The sequence below is a fragment of the Ptychodera flava genome, chromosome 1 (assembly GCF_041260155.1).
Source record: "Ptychodera flava strain L36383 chromosome 1, AS_Pfla_20210202, whole genome shotgun sequence".
Classification (NCBI taxonomy): domain Eukaryota; kingdom Metazoa; phylum Hemichordata; class Enteropneusta; family Ptychoderidae; genus Ptychodera; species Ptychodera flava.
Genome location: NC_091928.1, coordinates 5,782,390 through 5,804,030, shown reverse-complemented (window position 1 = coordinate 5,804,030; position 21,641 = coordinate 5,782,390). Strand labels below are relative to the sequence as shown.

Genomic DNA, 21,641 nt, shown 5'->3' with positions numbered 1-21,641 from the left:
CTCTAGGGCCTACCCATGGCCACATCGATATCTCCCCATCCTTGTGATGTTCACCGTAAAATATCAGCAGTGATATTTTACGGTAAACGCCGAGATATGCACGATAAACGTCATCAGTTTTAGCGTGTTCCCTAACTATATTTGCAATTTTATAGTATTCGTAAACAAAGTAAACAAACAAGATGGCTGCCGCTCTCGGCGTACGATGAGATGTTGCCGACATAAAAATTTGAACAGCTTTGAGGAACAATGATATTTCGGATAGCTAAATACGGGAATAGGCCTAATATGTTGAATCTCGTAGGCCTACGTTATCCCATGGTTATTCCGTCAAAGTTCAGCTTTGTCGCGCGCGCGACACCTGTTGACATGGCAACGCTCAGTCTAAACAAACAAAATGACCGCCCCTTTCCGCTCCGTACGACAATGGATCGCGATCGAAATCAGAAGAGATTTAAAGCAGAGGAAAGAGTTTTTATCGGTAATGATTGTAATGACGTATTGCAGTTAAAATGTTCTTTCCGTACGAAGTTAACTTACTTGAATCCCGGTATCTTTTTTCTTGGTGTTCATTTAGGTGCAGAGGATTTGTGCCGCGTAGTGTCTATAAATTCGAATAGTTTATGAATGAAGCCTGTTCACACATGATTTCCATATTTATGCGCATGGCGGAATGAAAGTAAAGTCTCAAACTTCAAGGTTTCACGCATCATTTGCAAATTCCTGCATGGATATATGATAAATCGGATGATTAAATACCAAATATCGCTTGTTCCTTGCGTGGGATCAGCATTCGTGTCATTTGTGCTGCGTCACACACACTCGACTTCGTCTCCTGTCTGACGTACCCCGGGGACGCAGCACAAATGACACTCATGCCTTTACGACACAGGAACAGGCGATATTGGGTAATAACCTCCAATTATGTGCTCATGCGTGTCAGACAATTGTAAATTATACCCGTAAAAATACTCTGTAACTTACAAGGACAATTCACGTTCTTTTTTGGGTTTTGCAGAAATTTGTCCGTTGTGATGCTTCATACACGATGAAGACATAAAAACACCAGGCAGGCTACTTTATCTCGTTTACGAATAGGCCTGCCCCTAATTCAGAAGTTTAAAATGGAAGATCCGTTACATGGAAATAACAATTCAACCGCAAAGGTCACAGCTTTTAATTTAATCAAATTACGTGTTAAAACTAGTGTGATCGTACTGACACATATAAGAAATGTCTTGTTATGGGAATGTCTTAATCATCTTAACGTTCGGCTTCCAATAAAATATTTTGTAAATGTTTTATTCAGATTTATTCATTATTATTCAACAGATAATAGATTTCTGTAATGTCTGTCTGTAATGTTTAAGCCTTTCTCGTGATCGTAAGGCTGCGTTCACAAAAAATGGTTGGGGGGGGGGGGCTGGAGGAATTCAGAGCGAAAATTTTTGGGGTAGTAGAGGGAGGACTTGAAGATTTTGCTCTACCTGTACTGAGGGACTTGGAATTTTTTTGTTTCCTTTTATGTTTTACATTTTCCAATTCCAAGTTTTTGTAGGTAATTCAATGAAACATGAATACCATTTTTATGTCATCCAATTGTTGTCATGTTTATAATAATTTTAAAAATCTAGAACCATTTTGCCATATTTCATTACTTTTATCTCGAAAAAATCTAAACATATGTGATTTGTAGTAAAAAACCAAACTTGAGCCTGGTAACAGGGCAGAAGCTGCAAATGTTGATGATTTTTGCAATATTTCTATGCAATATATCAACTACAGTTTCTTGCTGTCTCCCTACAGCATGCTGAAACACTCAATATTCAGTTTGTCGACAAAGCCTGTATATATAAATATGTATTAGGTGATAGTTTAATTAGAGTCCAGACTGACAGTCAGTTGTCAGTGATACAAATGCATGCTACACATACACAGGCTGTGATAGCAAGCTGAATACTGGACAGTTCAACATGCTGCAGGGAGTAGAGCAAGAACACAGTTGTATAAACTGACCAAAAATATTGCCAAAATTATCAAAGTTAGTACAGCTACTCCCTACGGGCAGTGTCACTATCAGGTACCACCCTGCTACTGCAGTGTCACTGTCACTGCATACCTGAGCAGTGATAGAAATAGCTCTGACTCTGATGTACATGGTAGTTGAGAAAAGAGTTTGGGTCAAATGACGCTCATTACAGTGAAACATACTCGTACACAAGATTAGGCCAGAGAGTAACATATGGGAGACGAGGAGACTTGAAAAATTATCGGGAATTTTTGAATTCTGGCATATGAGAATAATCAAATATTCAAGAAAAAAGATGGGGTCAACATCCTTGATTTTCTAAATTTTCACATTCTTGTCATAATATAATACAAAAGTAAAACTTTGAATGGTAAAGACTAAATGAAAAAACATGTGACTAAATTTGCCATTATTACACCCAAAATTTCAGAGATTAAAACATTTATCTGATGGAATATTTTAACCTTCTAGTATTGTCAGTTTTGAGGAGCATCTAATTCATATCTGTCTTGTACTTTTGAAATAAATTTGTGGTAGGTCACTGTACTCAGTTTTTTTTTTACAATACGGCAATTAGCCAGAATTCACAATAATTATTTGCCTACTTTCTCATGATTGTCATTTTGTGTGCTCTTCGGCAGGAGTAATTGACCTGGCCGGAGTTGGATTAACTCAAGTTGGCTTAGACAGTTAAATCCAAAAAAGTTCACCGATGCATTTAAAAATGAATGAATTTAAGAACTTGCCTTAGGAATATTGCTTTACAAACTGCTAATAACAGATAGTGGTTGAACACCTGCAAGTGGAACGGCGCAATACGTGTTTATTTTTCTGCGCGTACATCCTTTACAAATATGCGGGCTTGTGATAGTTTAGGGGGACTTGAAAATTTTTATCATATAGAGGGATGCATTTGAAAATATTTTAGGGTATTGAGGGAGATGTGTAAAAACATTAGATTTCGATCGTGATTCCTCCAGCCCCCCCCCACCCCATCGTTATTTGTGAACGCAGCCTAACTGTCAATTGGCTGATATTCATTATTGCCGATGCGAGTAACACAGAGTACACACGGAGTACAAGTGAAGTACAATACAAGTCAATTCCTCATTTAGTCTGCCTGTCTGTCTATGTCTGCTTCTTTGTCGGTCTATATGTATATCTCTCTCAGCATATCTGAATATCTTATCGATATCTGCCAACCCTGTTCCTATCTATCTATATATACATCTGTCTATCCGTTTGTCGGCCTGTCTGTCAGTCTGTCTGTCTGACCGTCTGCAAATATTAAGTTGGTACATAGAGTGCAGGGCAAATACTAGAAGTCCTTCATCGAGTTTGCCTGTCTTTGTCTGTCTGTCGGTCTGTCGGTCTGTCTGTCTGTCTGTCTGTCTATCTGTTTCTCAGAATGTCTAAATATCTTACCGTCATCTATCAAGTCTTTTAAGGCGCAATTACTATTACGAAAGTACAATGATTAACTCCCACACCAAGCCATTCAATAGCCGGTGGGAGTCGTTTCTACGGCAACGTCACCGCGGTTGTTATACACACGTCCCATCATAGATCACGTGATGCGATAAGGCACGTGGTGGTGTTTTTGTCTTCGCCTTATGTTGTCTTCTAAAAATAAAATGTCGTCTGCCGGTTGAGCATGAAAAGCGTTTCCGCTGTCATTCATCGTGCGCAGATCTCAACTGACAGACTTTCTTCGATAGTGAACATATACGTTTCCTACCTCTTTGAAAAGTGATGGCACCGAAAACTGTCCAGCAAGACACCGTCACCTCCGGAAAAAAGGGAAGCATTTTGCAGAGATATCGCGGTGCCTTGGCCAACGCCGTGTTACTGGCAATACTTCTCTTGTATGTGCTTGTAGGCGGCTTCATCTTTCTCTACATCGAAGGCAGTGAACAGCGACAGACAACGGCAATCGCTGCCACAGTCGAAGCTATCGCCTCTACTCACACGGAGAGCCTGATCCGTGAGCTCTTGCGTAGCAATCGTTCGTCTCTCGCTAGGGTCGCCGTACAAGAGAACTTTACCGCAATCGTCAAAGATAAGATGAAGGATCTTATCCTTTCCGCTGAGCTGAACAATATTTTAACCGAACTTCGACAAACAAGATGGACTCTTCCGTCTTCACTGTTCTTTTGTATGACCGTCATAACTACAATTGGTAAGATATTTCTGAAATATCATGGTTATTTTTAATTTAATTTCCATTGCTCAAATTAGTATAGAAGGTGATTCCATGTTCGTCAGAGGTCGAAATCGAAATTCTGCTGAATTGAGAGCGGTATTAGCCAATCCATGATTTTCAGATTACGAATTGTTGATATTCACTATTTACATGATTTTAGTCCTTTTTTTCTCCTTGATATTAGTGTGAAGTTAACCAATTTAATTTGTTCTCAGATATAAGTGATAAAAATCGCGCCTCTAATGTCATTTACTGATCTGAACGCTGAACAGGTACGCTGCTGGCATTATTGCTGCAAATTTCATAAACACTTCGTAATTCAGCGATATTATTTGCAGCATTGAAATATGCAGTACAATGGTCGATAAAACTCAAATTTGCAACTAAACTAAACTAAACCATCCATAAAGACTAACAAGCCATGGAGTCAGACGTAATTTATATATCTGTATTTATGCGTGACTTTCTCTACCCGCTTAGTTACAAGTATCTACAAGTACAGGGTCGTTGCATTTAGCGAACATGCAAATCAACTGTTTGGGTTCATGGATGATTTGAAGGATTTACTATTTTACTGACACAAACATATTGTAAAAAAAGGCAATTTTGTCTCTTTTAGTATGAAAGTGACGCTATGTAAGATTGTACAATCCAGGCACAATTTACTGTCGTTTAAAAATCAAACTGTATCACTTTCATGTAGACTATGATGTGTAAACACGATGTGTTTGTCTGACAAAATAGTACACTGTGTACAGTATGGTGTGTCATAATAATTTAGCAAATCAGTAGTCAATAATACTGTTTCAAAAATAAACATGGACAATAGAGTTGATGGTCTAAAACGATAGGTTCATATTTTCGTAAAAGAATTGTCGGGACGTGTTTCAAGCTATCTAATTCAATTCTCATTTTCACCTTACACGGAGAGAAAGCTTCAAGTGTACCCGATAACTAAGACAGGTGAGCAATGTTTTGTGGATCGCGCCAAACCACCACGTAAGGGCCCAGCTATAAGAAGCTCATCTGGCGAGACTAAGTTTATTACGCTCCGTTGAACGTTTTGAACAAGAAGGAGAACATAAAATTTTATTCCCTGAAATTGGACAATCAAGTTGTACGGATATATATATATCCTTAGATTTTATTGCTTTTTCACCAGACATACGACACCCGTATGAGATAGTAACCTAAGTTGTCTATGGTCTTGTCTCTATGGTCTGTGTCTTAGATCTACTTTGATTGAAGAGTCAAAGTGACTTTCTCTTTTCTAGATCTTTTCATGTCAACAACAGTGCTTTACTGTTCAACAGTGCTATATTTCAACTGAAAATCAAACATTGTTTTTCCAAGACATGAAAGGTTTACATATCATAAAACCTACTTCTATCTGCCAAGGTGAGCGGTTTGGAGCAGCTTTCGGCTCATTCGCATATATTTGTGTTTTAAAACAATTAATTATGTTGTCTTGGTTTGTTTTATCGGTTAAATGGTGAATTTTATCAAACTCTACTTCGAGCAGCTTTCAAAATGCCGAACAGTATTACCTGATCCATCAGATGATAGCGATAATGTATTTGCAATTACTCTAATGTCGTACAAAAAATGGCGACAGGTCATTTCAAAGGTTAATGACTGTATCACTTTGATGCACCAAAGAGGTGTACATGTTATCGAGTCAACTGCTGGCTTATAAAATTGCAAGGCGAAGAAAACATCGTGGAGTTTTTAAAGTAAAAAGTGTAATCTCGTTCAACAATTATTCTACCTAAACATGCTTGTCGTGATAGAAGAAGCAATTTTGCCCAGCAACTCGCTTTGCGTTATTATTTTCACTAGCGTTCGACAAGTCCATATCACCTGCCTCCGTCAAATTCAGACCCACATATATCACAATTCATATCCATTCATTAATTGACAAAACTCCCGACCATATTACGCAAATGACAGTATAATGTGCTTCAATTAATATGTATACTTAATGCCATTGCCATAGCACCCTTAATTCGCGGGGGAAATGTTGCAAAACAAGAAGGGGGAACAAAATGAAAACCGTCAGTCAATCAAATAAAATAAAGGATATATCCATCACCTTTCTCGAATACTGGATTAGCTGATGATGATAAAAATAATATCTATATAGTAAATGTTACTTTTATTTTCATCTAAAACTCGGTTGGAGTATGCGCTCAAGAACATTTGTGGATCTAACACGATTGGAACTAATTTGGGATAATTGGATAATGAAGTAAGGTAGTTTTAACCTGCAAATGTAAGCTCATCTGCTTTTCTTTTTAAGTTACACACTTGTTTTTATGAGTAATTTGTAATATTGCAACATTCAGCTATATGGCACCTAACACTTTTGAGAAATTTGAAAAATATGAAGATCCAATTATCCCAAATTAGTTCCAATCGCGTTATCTGTACTTTGTTGGTCAGTATATTTAGTGATGACAACAGTTCTAGACATCTTAAGTTTTGAGACAAGAAACGCGACGTTTGTAGATGCTAAGTAAACTCCCGCACACCTGCCATTCTACTATTGTAATTCACACTCAATTGTGTTAGTCAATATCGATCCACAGCTGTTCGAAGCCACAGATCGATATCGACATACGTATAATTCACAACGTAATCACAGTTTAATTGTAAAGAATTCTTATTTCCGTGCAGTAATTCCTCACATAAAAAGAAATATCGACACCTTCAACTAACAGCGCTGTATATCGACATTTCTTTCAGTTGGTACATTTGCATTGATGAACAGTTGTGTACACATGTAATGTGCATGTCATATGCAGACTACAATGGCAGGATTGTGGTTTATGCTGACACGAGTCGGGTGAATTATTGACTTCTTTCGTCAAACAGATGAAAATGAACTTCGGATAATTGTCAAAGCATACATGATGTTTCTGTCGACGCGGTAGCCATAGCAACCAGTCATCATGCGTCTATCACTGAAGAGTCGCTAGCACAAAACTAACTGAAAATAAGGTATCAGGTGGGCGGCTATTTGAAGGAAGTAGCTTCACCGTCATATAGTTGCATTTTCACGTGTACAGTGTTATCACTGTACAATTAAGTGAAAACTAATATGTATATATATGTGTGCACACATTAAGAATCAGCAATACAGTTTTATTAAACGCATTTTGAACAGCAATTTGCACATCGTCATGCAACTGTAAAAAAACTATCGCATTAGAATAGATCTCTATAATGCTGCTAAATTCTAGTTAAAAATACACGACACTAGCTGTGTAGCTGAGAATAAGAATTTATCAAAAACTCCTCAATAAGGGTTCGTACTGTTTTGGGGATTGAAATTCCGAAATATACAGATGTCTTCATAATAGGAAATTCATGTGCTTGATGCAAAAGCAGAACTCAATGATGCATGTATGGTTTGTACGTTTTAAATAGGGTCCTCAGACTTGTTCTGTGTGAAATGCTAGATTTAACATTTTGAATATGAAGATCTGACCGAAATACACACTCTAAATCCTTTTATAACACGCCACATGCTCATTCCGTGTCGCGATTCGCCAAAATACGTCACGTGAGGAGAAAATAGATACGTCTAGTCCCAAAAAGTGACGTCAGAGGGTATTTTTTGAAAAGCTATTTCCCTAGGGAAATAGTTTTGACCAAAGTTGGAAAAGTGCCCGGTCACGTGACCGTAGTGTCGTCTGCAGCTTTCAAACAATGGCGGTTGACTAGAACTTGATGTGCGTTCGGGATAAGCGACGACACTCTCTCTAAAACAGATTTTCCAACATTTTCCAACATTGCAACAGCGTAGGAACTTGAACAGCTCATCGACGGAAAAGATTAAAGTGCAACTAAGGATGTCGCTAGGTATGCTTAGAATATTTTCTGAAAGAAAGTGGTACCACGTACAACTGAAACCGCTGTGGAAACGTCGCCCAGTAAACTTGTCACAATTGATTATTGCGGTGCAAAATATCAAAACACATTAAAAACTATATAACATAATACAACATGAGCATGTGGTGTGTTATAAAACACCTATAATCTGGTCTTTATTCGGGCTATAGCGCCCGTCTATTACCCCTCGAGGCAATGTGTTACCAGAAAGACATGGCTATACCCCTCGGCCTACGGCCTCGGGGAATAGCGATGTGTTTCTGGTAACGCACGGCCCCTCAGGGTAATAGACGGGCGCTATAGCCCTCATGACCAGGCAATAGGTGTTTACTATACACAACTCTTAAGATCTGTAGTTTTCAATGCTCTGCACGTTTTACCATTTTCTCGGGCGAGTAATAACAGCATGGTCAATGTGTTTTTCGTTTCACGAAAATTGCTGTAACATGTGAACGATTTTATCTTGTATTCAGTCAGAATGTCGATCGATTACGTTTATCTCTGTCTCTTCCTGTGTTAGCATACGACTCAAGGGCGCGGCTTGAAATCGTACATACGTTTCAAGGCGTTTGCTTCTTTCTAGAGTCCTTCAAGGACTGATTCTACTAAGATGTAACATCACAAAGAACTGCCTCGACCTTTCAGTAGTGTGACCTTGGACTTAACCTTGTCTTTAGATAAACGTTTGTACAGTAGTTCCATACTTACAAAATGTTGCCGTGTTTGGTTGGCGATATTTTTGTTCTGCTTTTGCGTAGGTGCATGTGAAAATGTCTTTTCAGATATCAAGCAAAGATTATTTCGCCTCTGAGCTGCTCAAAACACAGAGTAAGTCAATGTTTTGTTAGTGAGACATGATTACTGAAAATTGCCGTTTATGATTTCAAGCTAAAGGATGCCAGCGCTGAACATATCATGATCTGCTCGTCGCGAAGACAAGGCAACCTTTCCTTTGATGATTTATGCAAACAAAACATTTTATGTCACGGAAAAACATAAATCATCCGTGACCCAAAATGCAATGTTTTAATGATGTTACCGTTACATAACCAAAAGTACGAGCACTTTTGCCTAAATGATTCAGTGGCTGTAACTTTTGATGTTTCTTTTCACAATTTATTTCATAATCAACTAGTTTCTTGTTCATGTTGAGACAAGAGTATTACGTCTGTCAGCTCATCCTGGTATTCTGTAGACTGTATTGTTATTGTTGACAATTGAATTAGGACTAGAATTAAATGTTTAAAAAAACAGTGCATTAAACACAAACAGGTGCTATACATGTGTTGGCAAGCTAAATAGTTTGTGTTTCAACGTGCTATGAGGAGTAGGGCAAGAACGTGCAATGTTGACAAAGAAAAACATATATTGAAAACATCACTAAACGTCAAAGCAACTGGCCCTTTAATTCTTCATGAGAAGCCACTTACATTGAAATATAAAGAGAGAATTTGTGGTTTAATCTTGTCAACTCTTTTTTTCGTATGTGTATTCACACCCTAGTCTACTTAAATAGATGGGGATTTAACAAACCTTTGAAGTTGGTTACACAAAACTTCAACAGTTTTGACTGTTCTACGCAAAGTGTACTTCGATTCCTTAACATATGCAATGTGCAACGCGTTGTATCTTACCTTTCATAACTCACTCTTAGTAAAGTCAACTCATAAATAATAAAAGAAGTTAATCAACACCGTAAAGGCCCTTTATGAGGACATTCTGCAAATAGAAATACATGACAACGAAAACTGCTTCGCTCTCAAACTCTTCAATTCATTCACTTGAATGACAATGTATACATGACAACAGAAATCCCCTTCCTTAAGCATTAGTTTTATGTTAGGAAGTTAATACTTCCGAAATATCATGAGAAACAACGTGATTTGTTATCTCTTTTCTTGTCTCGCATTTGTGTAGGTCGAAATAAATTATGTGTATTTTAAAGACAAGATCCAGAGGTCAGTGTTTCATCTCTGTTTCGTCGTATTAAACAGCTATTTCATTGGCAGCTATGCGGACTGTCTACGCATTACACAAACGAAGTGATCAGTACATGTTTGGGATGTTCTGGGAAATCCATCTTGTTCAATTTTGATGTACAATTCGGTCACTTCATGATAACTATCGATTTGGCGTCATGAACTGGCTGCACAACAACTGTGTAACCGTAGTTCTTGCTCATTCTGCTCACCCGTTCGATTTCTATTCAAACCGGTGTGTAAGAAATCCATCTCATTTGTTTAATTGTTATTATTCACACTGACAGCTTTATGGCAGGTCGTAAAGTAATACCGTATTGCAACCGGCGGTAGTAATTACCTTACTTGCACGATGCAATTCAATACAATTAACCTCACTCTTAATTTGCGTCAGTGAATCGCTAGCTTAGGCGCACTATCTGTCAATAGCACACGCCAATTGCTTGTAAACACATGCTATAGCCTTTACATACACACAGCTCAGTGGCAAATTCCACGGTTCAGGAGATATTATTATTGTTTATTCCTGTGGTTTAATGGTTAATTGGCCATATCTATTGAATACGACACGTTTCCATCGTGTCAATCATCTTGGGATCGAAAAATGGAATATTCATTTTCTCCAGTACAGTCTCTAAAAGGTCAACCAACGGAGGTTACTATTCAACTTCTATCAGTCTTTACACAAACATGTCATGCCTTCTTTCTAGGTTGTCAAGTTTTGAGTCAATCATTTTATCATCTATAGGCCTAAATCTCTGCGACATCTGAACAGCTCTCGCGAATCGGGTTCCCTGAATCGTATGTTGGTATTTGAATTAGATTCAGATTGTTTCACTCATATCAAGGAGTATTATTGCATCTGAAGTTTAATCCACTATCAAAGTAAGAATAATACGTCTGCAAAATGCAATAGTATAAAATCGACAGTGTGCACGCTATATATATATATATATATATATATATATATATATATATATATATATATATATATATATATATATATATATATATATATATATATATATATATTCAATCTGCCTGCATTTTATATGCTGATCTTATGAAGAGGGCAATCATATTTGTTCTCAAATGGCCAGTAGCTGTAACGTTTTACTTTTTTTCAAAATTTTTATTCTCACCATGTTGAGATACCCAGTATTTAGCTTGTCAACTCAGCCTGCACATGCATAGACTACACTGTAATTGTTGAAAAGTGAAATCTGGTCCGGACTAGAATTTAAATGTAAACATTCAATAATAGTGCATTTTTAGACGCATTTGTTGGCAAGCTAAGTAGAAGATGTTTCTTTATACTTTGGGAAGTACAACAAGAAGCTTGCACTCGAAAAAGAAAACCAAAATGGTGAAAAAAATCATACAAGAAGATACAGCTAGTGGCCCTTTAAGGGAGTATGCGCCTCGATATTAAGATTAAAAGTTTACTCAAACTTTCTTTGAAGAAACATCAAAACACTTCTTTCTATTCCAAAATTAATCACATTAGATGTCTTGAAATTTGACCTGATTGTGATATCGTTCAGTTTTTTGTTTTACAAAGCTTTTGAGGTTTAGGTTCTATCAAGACTATCATATAATGCCACATGTTTCCAGACACTTAGCTATGGTATATTCTGATTATCACGATTCAAAGAAGGCTACATTGAGCTACATGTATATATTTTCGAGAACTGTCGAATTCCCTAACCTGTACATATAAGTGAAGAATCATAGCGGCAACATTCTTCTTTGATGTTAATCGCTGGATCAAGGATGAACTCTGGTGGGCTCAGTCAAGTGTTCCATTAATCACTGGTAAGCTAGGGGGTCTGTAGAATTGGGATTGAGGTTACGGAGAGAGCATACAGCTGAAGGTTATCAGGAAAAGTCTTTAGTTTGAAAGCAAAGGTTTTGTCTCCAATTGTTCTCACTCGTATCCCTGAGCCCTGCAGAAATTTTAGAACAATCAACTTCAAGATTCATGGTTCATAACAAGGGATATTGATGTTGATAAATTTTAAAAATACCCTTAAAATTTATTGTGGCAAATACTAACAATTAGCATTGGTCATTTTCGTCATGAAGGACAAATTGTGATCCATTGAAATCAGTACTTATACAGTCGAAAAATATATGTTTACAACGGTTTAACGTGATTGAAATGTTCATTGAAATGACGTAAAATTCTACTCCGGGTGTGTCCTAATAAAATAACAAAATTATAAGATGCGGTCATTTTCATAAAAAGGTGGTTTCTCGGGGAGTGACGAAAATGACATGAGTCATGTTTTTATGCCTGCGCGTAAAATGAGCTTTGGCAGCTTGTGCTGCTCAATTAAAAACGGAATGATTTTTGGCTAACGATGGATTCGCGCATTAAAATACTGACAAGTTGCAAGCACAAGGGGGCCACGGCATTTCTTCAAAAGGAAAATCTTCACATAAATATTTTATTTAAGGCCTGAAAGCACTGTGCAAGTTGATATATTTGGCGATTCAACGTTTTAAATTGAACTGCCAATCCTTAAGCATTTCAATGCTAGCCTGAATACATGCTATCTTTTATGACTTAAAATTTCCTTTTGCATGTAGAGTATAGACATACTGACTGGCTGTAAAGGGGAAAACATACGTTTGTTTATACCCAAGGACCTGAGGGTCGTCATAAAACAGTAACTTTTAAAAGGCCAGGCCAACTTATTTACGCTTTGTATAATGTGCTTGTGCGTTTTCAACTTATCAAATCAACAGCTCTTTCGAAATGTTAACCGATAAACAGATTTTGAAACTGTTAACCGATAGTGCGTTCTTTGCATGTATCATCGCCAAGATGACGCATACGGTTAATTCGAAAATCATGACAGAGAGTTTGGACCAGGTGTGTTACAATTAACCAGTAAAACCGTACCCAGAGGCGGGATTACAACTGGCCAGATTTCAACCAGTTCACCCCATACATTTACTCTCTATCGCTCATGCTTTTATGTCGCAAACTGGTCAAAATGATATATCAATGCTAAGGTGTTTCATTGTTATTATATCACAACAGTATATTGAAATCTAGGCGTGAAACTTCAATAATGGGGTTTTCTCAGTCTCTCTGAGACCTCGCGCGTGTCCCAACTGTACTAAATTGCCAAAAATAGCATCGTTTCGTTCACGTCACGACCAAAAAGATCGCTGTATTTGTGCCTGGTACTGGAATGATGTAATTTTAAGACATACCAGGTTGTTACCAGATCGCTAACATAGTCACGTTGTCAGGCGTTCGCGGATCACTAATTCAAGTACTTCTCAATGTCAAAATAATCAAAGGGTTCATTTCAAACTTTTCGATAAACGTGCCTTGTATAAATTGTAGTCGATCTCTTTGAACTCACCGACTATAGTAGCGTTTGTTACATGGGACAGCCTCGGGCTTGTAGTGAAACGTGATGTAAATACTCAGTGCCATCTTTAGTTGCCTTGATACTCTTGATAGCAGCCCCCCTAGGCTAGTGTGTATTCTGTATATGAACCATCCCATTATTACGATGTACATCATGGGAGAGCTCGACCTTTGATTAGACGAATGACTTTCGGTGGTGAACAGGTAACAAGTACTTGAACAATTTACTGTAGGCTACACTGTGCCAGTTGTCATGGAAGCAGGGCTGTATGGCTGATTAGCAGTGATATAAAGCCAGAAAATAAATTGTGCTGTTCCGATAACATGGTTTTCAAAACTAGGGTTGGTTGGTCGGTCGGCAGGAATTTTTTTATCCAAAATATTTTTATTCTTAAATATGCATTTTTCAGGTGTTCAGGGCACAACATTTCCAGAAAAATGTATCATACATATAAAAGGAAAAAACATAAAAGACATCCTCGTTCAAGCAAAAATAAAATGCCAAGTAACGAACGCGTGATTTTACGGATTTTTTGTCGTCTTTTTTTACTTCCGTGTTTACGTAGCTCTAAAAAGTTTAGGGTCGGCAGGTAAAAAATACGGAAGATCGGGTTATCAGAACAGCACAATTTTTTTTGTTCGGCCTAATGCATGCGCTAGCGTGCAATGAATGGGTTCACTTTACCCTCTCTCATTACCTCTAATTGATCAGAAACAGTGAAATTTTAAAAATAAGTTACAAATACTTCACCAATGACTTAATTATACATACATGAATGGTGCAATGTCTGTCATAAATGACTGTAACCACCGCGATACATTGGCCGTGATAGTTTATGGTAATGTCGTCGTTGCGGGTTGCACCTGAGTACACGAACAACTTTTGATGTTTACCGACACACGTGACGGCAGCTCTTCGGCAACGATATTACCCAAAATCAAAATCGTAAATGGTTTATGGTGCAGGTGTATTATACTCAGAAAAAATTATCTTGTTGAATTCTTGAAATTCTAAAACGTGCATGCTGCAAACATCTAGTTTGCCGTAAAGTACACAGTCTGGGTCACAAAGTCTGTATGTGAACCTGTTGACTTTATATAGCCATGCCCTGATGTAGTAACATCGAGATGGCATGGAATGGAATTAGAAAAACACAAGGACATGATGGATGAAATAAATATTGCGATACCATATTCGACAACATTTCATCCTTTGCAAAGCCCTTCCTGGTACATAATCAGTAGTGTCGTAAGGAGCGCTGTGGCGCGAATGTGGCGTGAGAACAGTATTACTTGACATAATGAATGATGCAAGTTGACATAAAGATCAAATACATGCAATAGAGCTTGCTACGGAATAATTACAATACGATCCTAAAAGTCAACAATTTAATTCCCTTTTTTTCTGTCACATTTTAGGCATAAGAACTAATCACCATGTCTTTCGTGACCTTGGACCTGCAATAACAACTCGAGTTCGTCTCGTGTTTTATGCAGCTCAAAATACGGCGAATCTGATTGCTGACTCGCGAAATCATAGTGTGTGCCTTGAGTTATATACCCCAGTTTGAACCTGTCTAGACCTGTAATTGTGATTGTAAATGCCATTATACTAATAACAGAGCCCATTTATATAAAACACGAAACTTTATTAGAGCTTTCAGTTATTTCTTAAATGCCAGAAACGATATAAAATGATCTATATTTTTCACAAACGTCTGAATTTCAATATAATGTTGTAATACAGTTGCAATAACCCACCCAAATGACGGATATATGAGAAAGTTTTGACAAGTTCACACCATTAACTGGAATGCACACGCTGTCGTTTTTTCAAAGTATGTCGTAAACTGGTAAAATCTTGAGGTTTACTGCCCGTCAAGGGATGGTTTAAAAAAATTTGCGTTTTCATATCCTTTACAGTATGCCAAAGATCAGTTTCCAAATATTAACCACGACTATCTGCGACGGCTAGCATATCTTGATTTGAGAGATTATCAGCTGCTTTGTCGTAATATCTTTTAAAAGTCCATGACGCAAAACGTTACGTGCAATATCAGTTCCAAATCGTGTTATTTCGCTTTTTCTTGGCTTTATGTTATTATTTCTCTCACTCCCCGGGTAGTATTATATACCTGTCTCGAGGCAAGCGAGTGCATTCACTGGAGATACAAGGACATAGTTGTCGCATTGATATGTCTTGTCTGCCGTTCGGCATATCGAGTATCTGGTTTAATGTGTGTCTCGCTCCTCTGCCATCACGAGACCTGAGTATAAGCGATACAGTAATACGCATGTCAAACGAAAACCTTGATAGCCATTTGTATCAATTAAATTAGGCTTGAGAAATTCGTCCGGTGGGAAACACAGCAATCTATTAGACTCCCCAACAAATACACTAATTGACTGATTGATAAGGATTGTGGTCGACTATGTCTCTCATTCCGAATAATCATATGCATTAAAATCCCTTGTGCATGCAAAGTTAGGGCGAACACAGAAAGAATAACAATATTTCCTTGGGAGTCATGTTTGCTAAAACTAGATCATCTTCAAGGGGGTCATTGTAAAGGTCAAGGAACGTGAACGTTACTTTGACAAAAAAATCACATCGTATTATTTTTCTGGATTTTTTTCCCGACACGGTTTTGAAATTTTAAGAAATTCATTAGAAATTCATTTACAGTTCAACTTCGCCATAGAATTGTCATTTGATGTAACGCCCTCCTTAACTTGCTTAAATCATAAATGACGTATGGTAGGCAGGCACTGTGACATGAATCTTATCTTGACTAGCGGTTTAATTTAATCTATTAATTCTCGTTACCTTCGTCACAGCATCTCGGACTATTGTAAAAACATTTCATTTTTTTTCGAAAATACCTATTCATCTTTCTTTTAGCATTGACTTACGATAATATTACAGGATCTTCGTTTAATCCATAGATGGCGAATTGAAGGCGCTGCTCTAAATTTTACTAGATTATTGCAAATGCAGTCATTGTCGTCAGTTTCATAATTTTTTGAAGAATTGTTTCATATCAAGGACATTCTAGTCGCTCTGAGAAAAAAAGAAATTGTGCTCAAAGATATCGTTATGTGTTATGCTATTCAATTTCGAGTCATAAAATACCTTCCTGTAATATATTATCTGTGTCTGGCATTCTATGATTTTTCTGCTTTATCCGTTGTCAAAGGGTTACTTCCCACCTGCATGACGCCCTCTGAAGGCCATGAATGACAGAGGACTCATCTTGAAACCCTAGCGCTGCACCATCTAACCTTCTGGGAAGTCTTCCAAAATTTGCTCTCTATGTGTTGATACTGGGGACACCCTAATGAGATCTCTGAAGATATACCCAGTGCGTAATTATAAAGAAAGACTTCATGCTAATTTTATCTGACGAGTGATCAAACCTTTCTTATTTCTTTCAAATCTCTATGTTGCCATGGAAACATTACTATCTACACGGCATGTATACATAACAACTTAATGAAAGTCGCCATTCAACATTTTCGTCAGAGTCGTACTCCAGCAAAAGAAGCATCACAGAGTTCAAATCTTTTACATAAATTACGCCAACCTGTATCAGAGATCATTATTCCTTCTTTACCTAAACCTCGATTGAAAACACAGTGCAGAAATCTTCACGTTCCTGTTTCAAAGAGTCTCTGGTATTCGTCCCTGCTTGAAGCATTGCCGTATGGCCAACTAAAATAAAAAAATTGTTTCTAATCCTAAGCATATATCAAAAATGATGAGGTGACGCGGTTTTTTTTTACTCTCAATTCTTTGTTATTCTTCAATCAACAAGAACGCGGAAAAAACATGAAAACAACGTAGGAATGCACGCGCGCTGAGATAAATACACAGCAGTGTAAACGTTGCTTTACCATTTTTGTATTGCAACAGTTCTGCGGTTTGACTTTTAGTGCAGCAATGCACAGTTATGACAGCGTAATATAACAGTGACATATGTGTACAGTTCTGAATGGAATGCTAGTGTCAGTTATTGTGTTCAGGTTCTGCTTTATACAGCACAGTGTTATGTACTATAGTCGCGTATTTTTGCGTTTATTTTTTCATTTTATTTCCTCATGAGCAGAAGAAAGGGTTGATGCGGAGTGTCTGAATTGACGCGCGCGAGGATGACAAACAAACTTTTTATTTTTCTTGGCCTATATAACGTTTTTGTACTGTGTAGAAGGGTAGATAAGCTCAATTTATCAAAGCAGAATTGAAGGCAAAAGAGCCTTCCCGTTCGATGTTTTATTCTCAATAATATTTTAATATCATAGGGTGTGAATAGAGCTGCCCTGAAGCTTGAGGACCTTGGCGTAACGAATACGAGAGAGAGAGAGAGAGAGAGAGAGAGAGAGAGAGAGAGAGAGAGAGAGAGAGAGAGAGAGAGAGAGAGAGAGAGAGAGAGAGAGAGAGAGAGAAGAGAGAGAGATAGATAGATAGATAGATAGATAGATAGATAGATAGATAGATAGATAGATAGATAGATAGATAGATAGATAGATAGATAGATAGACTTGTTTACTTCAAGATCAGCTGGAGTAGAGTGTTCAATACTAGAGTAGAGCTGTTGTAGTGGAAGTGTAATTTTGATTATCCTGATCAACTTAGTTGTGTGTGTATATATATATATATATATATATATATATATATATATATATATAATATATATATATATATATATATATATAGATATTAAGTCTGTCTGTCTGTCTGTCTGTCTGTCTGTCTGTATGTATGTATGTATGTATGTATGTATGTATGTATGTATGTATGTATGTATGTATGTATGTATAACACGATTGGAACTAATTTGGGATAATTGGATGGTGAAGTAATGTCGATTTCATCTACAAATGTTATCTCATCTGCTTTTCTTTTTATATTACACACTTGTTTTTATGAGTAATTTACGATATTACAACATTCAGCTATATGACACCTAATACTTTTGAGAAATTTGCAAAATATGAAAATCCAATTATCCCAAATTAGTTCCAATCGTGTTGTATGTCCGTGTCCGTGAGAGTTTGTCTGTTTGGGTGTGCGTGTCTGTGTGTCAGTGTGTGCCTCTGCCTGTATCTGTGTCTATATACTTACATGTTGCAGTTTCTATTATGCAGTAAGTGGACACGGAATTTCAAAACCGAGGCATTTGTAATTTTTACGCATAAAAGCATATATGGTTTTCATAACCTTTTATTGAAATGCTCTGTCATTTCATGTTATGGATGAAGCCAATCATGGCAATCAAAGAAATTTCAATAACCAAAAAAGTTTTAATAATAATTAATTATATTTGAGCCTATGATATATTAAAGCTGGAGAGATGCACTCATGTGAAAAGAGGTTTTTTGAGTATCCAAGGAGCAACGAAGAAAGAAGCTCTCCAGAAAACACTTGCCACGGTATGATTTATTTTTGATTTCTTCATCATTATTCTAGGGTATGGTACCATAGCGCCAGTGACAACTGCTGGTCGTATGCTCTGCATTGTGTACGCAACTTTCGGCATTCCTCTACTGTTGTTGATCTTGTCCATTCTCGGTAACCGACTGGCGAGTCCGTGCAGGGGCATATGTTTGAAATTACTCCTCGTGAAGGTAAAAGAGAGAGTCCAAGAAGTGATGCCGAGAGTTGAATTAAGGAAACCCGGTGTCAAAGAAGATCGTATCACTCGCAGTTCACCCGACAATCCAATTTACTTCACGCGTTTTGGAGAACTTCACCAAAATAAGTTCACCCAGACAGAGATCGACGAGAAGACAGCGGAGAGCACTGATAGCTTAGAAAAACGCAGACCAGCCGGTGAGGGCGCCACTTGCATTTCAGTGACTCTCCTCCTGGTGGTGTATCTTCTGATCGGAGCTGGTATGTACTCCTCCCTCAACGATTGGCCGTTCACTGACGGACTTTACTTCGTTTTCGTGTCACTGAGTACGATAGGATTCGGTGATGTCATGCCAAACGGAAAGCAAACTTTCCTTCTATTTTGCTCCATCTACACCCTGATTGGACTAGCGATCATGTCAACTTGCTTCTCTTTGGCACAGAAGTATATCAGGAAGACTTTCAGGCTGGTTAACGATAAATGTTCCGGTTAGAACTGAGCTTATCTGAATGTTTGAAGGGACAGTAGCTCTTGTTTTCTGGTTTTACAGACGGCAAGAATAATGACTTGTAGATCTATTGACAAGTAACCGTAAAATATCATTGATATACATGTAGGGAGTCTAAGTACATGTATTGACTATTGTCCAAAAGTAGAATTAGGCTCCCTAGGTAATGTTTTCTAGTTCTTTCACTCAATTGGGTCCAAAGTAAATACACACGTAAAACGCATCGTTTTTTTATGCGAGACAATTGCACTTCGGTATGTATGAATATCGATCAATATATCATGAGATCGATTATGAGTCAGCTATGTGCAGCTATGCAGTGTATGCCGAGTGCAAGCTTATATAATACACATTCCAATGTGCATTTTTGCGGGTAGTAAACGGGACACATAAATTATAATGCGATGCTTTACTGAGAAGCACACATTTCTCCTTCAACCGAAAATACTTTCGGGGACGTTACTCCCTTTTTAATGTTTAAAAGTTAGTTTACTAATTTTATGGCACACAATAATGCTTGTGACTAAAGACTGATATAAGTGTCCAGGACATTACAACAAAAACCTGTTTATTTCGTAATTCAGCATCCAAGACTTTTTATGAAATACGTGACATTTACATCGGATGCTCTCGACTTTCTTACGAATAGATTATAAAAATATTTTTTCTTAGCTGTCAAGGCGGGACCCAGAGAGAGTACATTTTCTTGAATTGTCTTGAATTCAAAATATGTGACCTAAAATATAAGTACGCGCTAATACGGAAGCTTGGAATTATTTTAGGACGTGATTTCGTTACTTAAATTAATGAAGTAATTTCAGTCATGTTAAACTCAAAAACAAAATTAATGGACTAAAGACTACATTGTATTTTAAGCGCAAAGGTTTATTTTAACTTTGATAAATTTGCACCAAAAATTATACATACATACATACATACATACATACATACATACATACATACATACATACATACATACATACATACATACATACATACATACACACATACATACATACATATTGTATATACGGTAAAAATTGATAACAAGTAGAAAACAGGACTTAGGCGTTACTCAGAGTTTCACTGTTCTCTGTAGCGATCATCAGACGAATGGATAATGATGATGATCGCTACAGAGAACACATGTAGCGTGAAACTCTGAGTAACGTCCTGTTTTCTACTTGTTATCAATTTTTACCGTAAATCGCTCTGCCATACAGGTATTGAGCACTGTTTTACACCGTGAAGATTTCCGAACTTTAGAGGCTACATATTGTATGTATATATATATATATATATATATATATATATATATATATATACTGACAGACAGACAGATACAAAGATTACGCACATACGTATAAACATAAAATTGTAGACGTATAGGTACACGCTACAGTGACGGTTTAGTAGTTTAATTTTATCGTAAATGTACTTTACCGTTGCTATCAGATATTTTATTTGGATTGCCACATAGTATATGTATATTGCTAAAATTTTAAAACCAAGTGTCGTTACTTTTGGGATATATTGCAAACACTAAAGTACCTTGATCGCTACTTTCTTTGTTGCTGGAATACAGGTATGTAGTAATGACAGCATTTATGAGTAGAGTGTGCTGTGTTGCATTGAATGAGTGTTTGTAGACAGCAAATTTATGACACACATTGCTGTATATCAACTCGTTGAATTAAGTTGTATTGTAATATTTCTTTCACGTTTCAAACTTTCAAATAACACTGACCAAAATGATTTTTCCGCCTATTTGGAGGCTACAAATTTCTTTATATGTAACTGTATCACTGCTTAATGTGAAAAAAAACATCAAAGGTTTGATAAAATATTGTAAGACAAGATTTGATTGTGTGTTTTCGACGTAAAGTTAAGTATCTTAAATGAGTTCCTGACAACGGTTAATGACGTCGCAGTGTGTTCACATGTCGAAAGTACCGCATTGACAATTATTAAGCACAACGCAATCTACAGAACTTGATAGTACGATAT

The 21,641-nt window shown here is 37.1% G+C and overlaps 1 protein-coding gene across 1 annotated transcript; it reads left to right on the top strand.

Annotated features, from left to right (window-relative positions):
- Window positions 1–3,662: 3,662 nt before the first annotated feature.
- Window positions 3,663–20,984, top strand: LOC139129822 (TWiK family of potassium channels protein 18-like). Its single transcript, XM_070695536.1, has 2 exons — window positions 3,663–4,208; window positions 18,961–20,984. The coding sequence occupies exons 1-2, from the start codon at window positions 3,782–3,784 to the stop codon at window positions 19,617–19,619; spliced, it is 1,086 nt and encodes a 361-aa protein (XP_070551637.1). The 5' UTR covers window positions 3,663–3,781; the 3' UTR covers window positions 19,620–20,984.
- The last annotated feature ends 657 nt before the right edge of the window (window positions 20,985–21,641 follow it).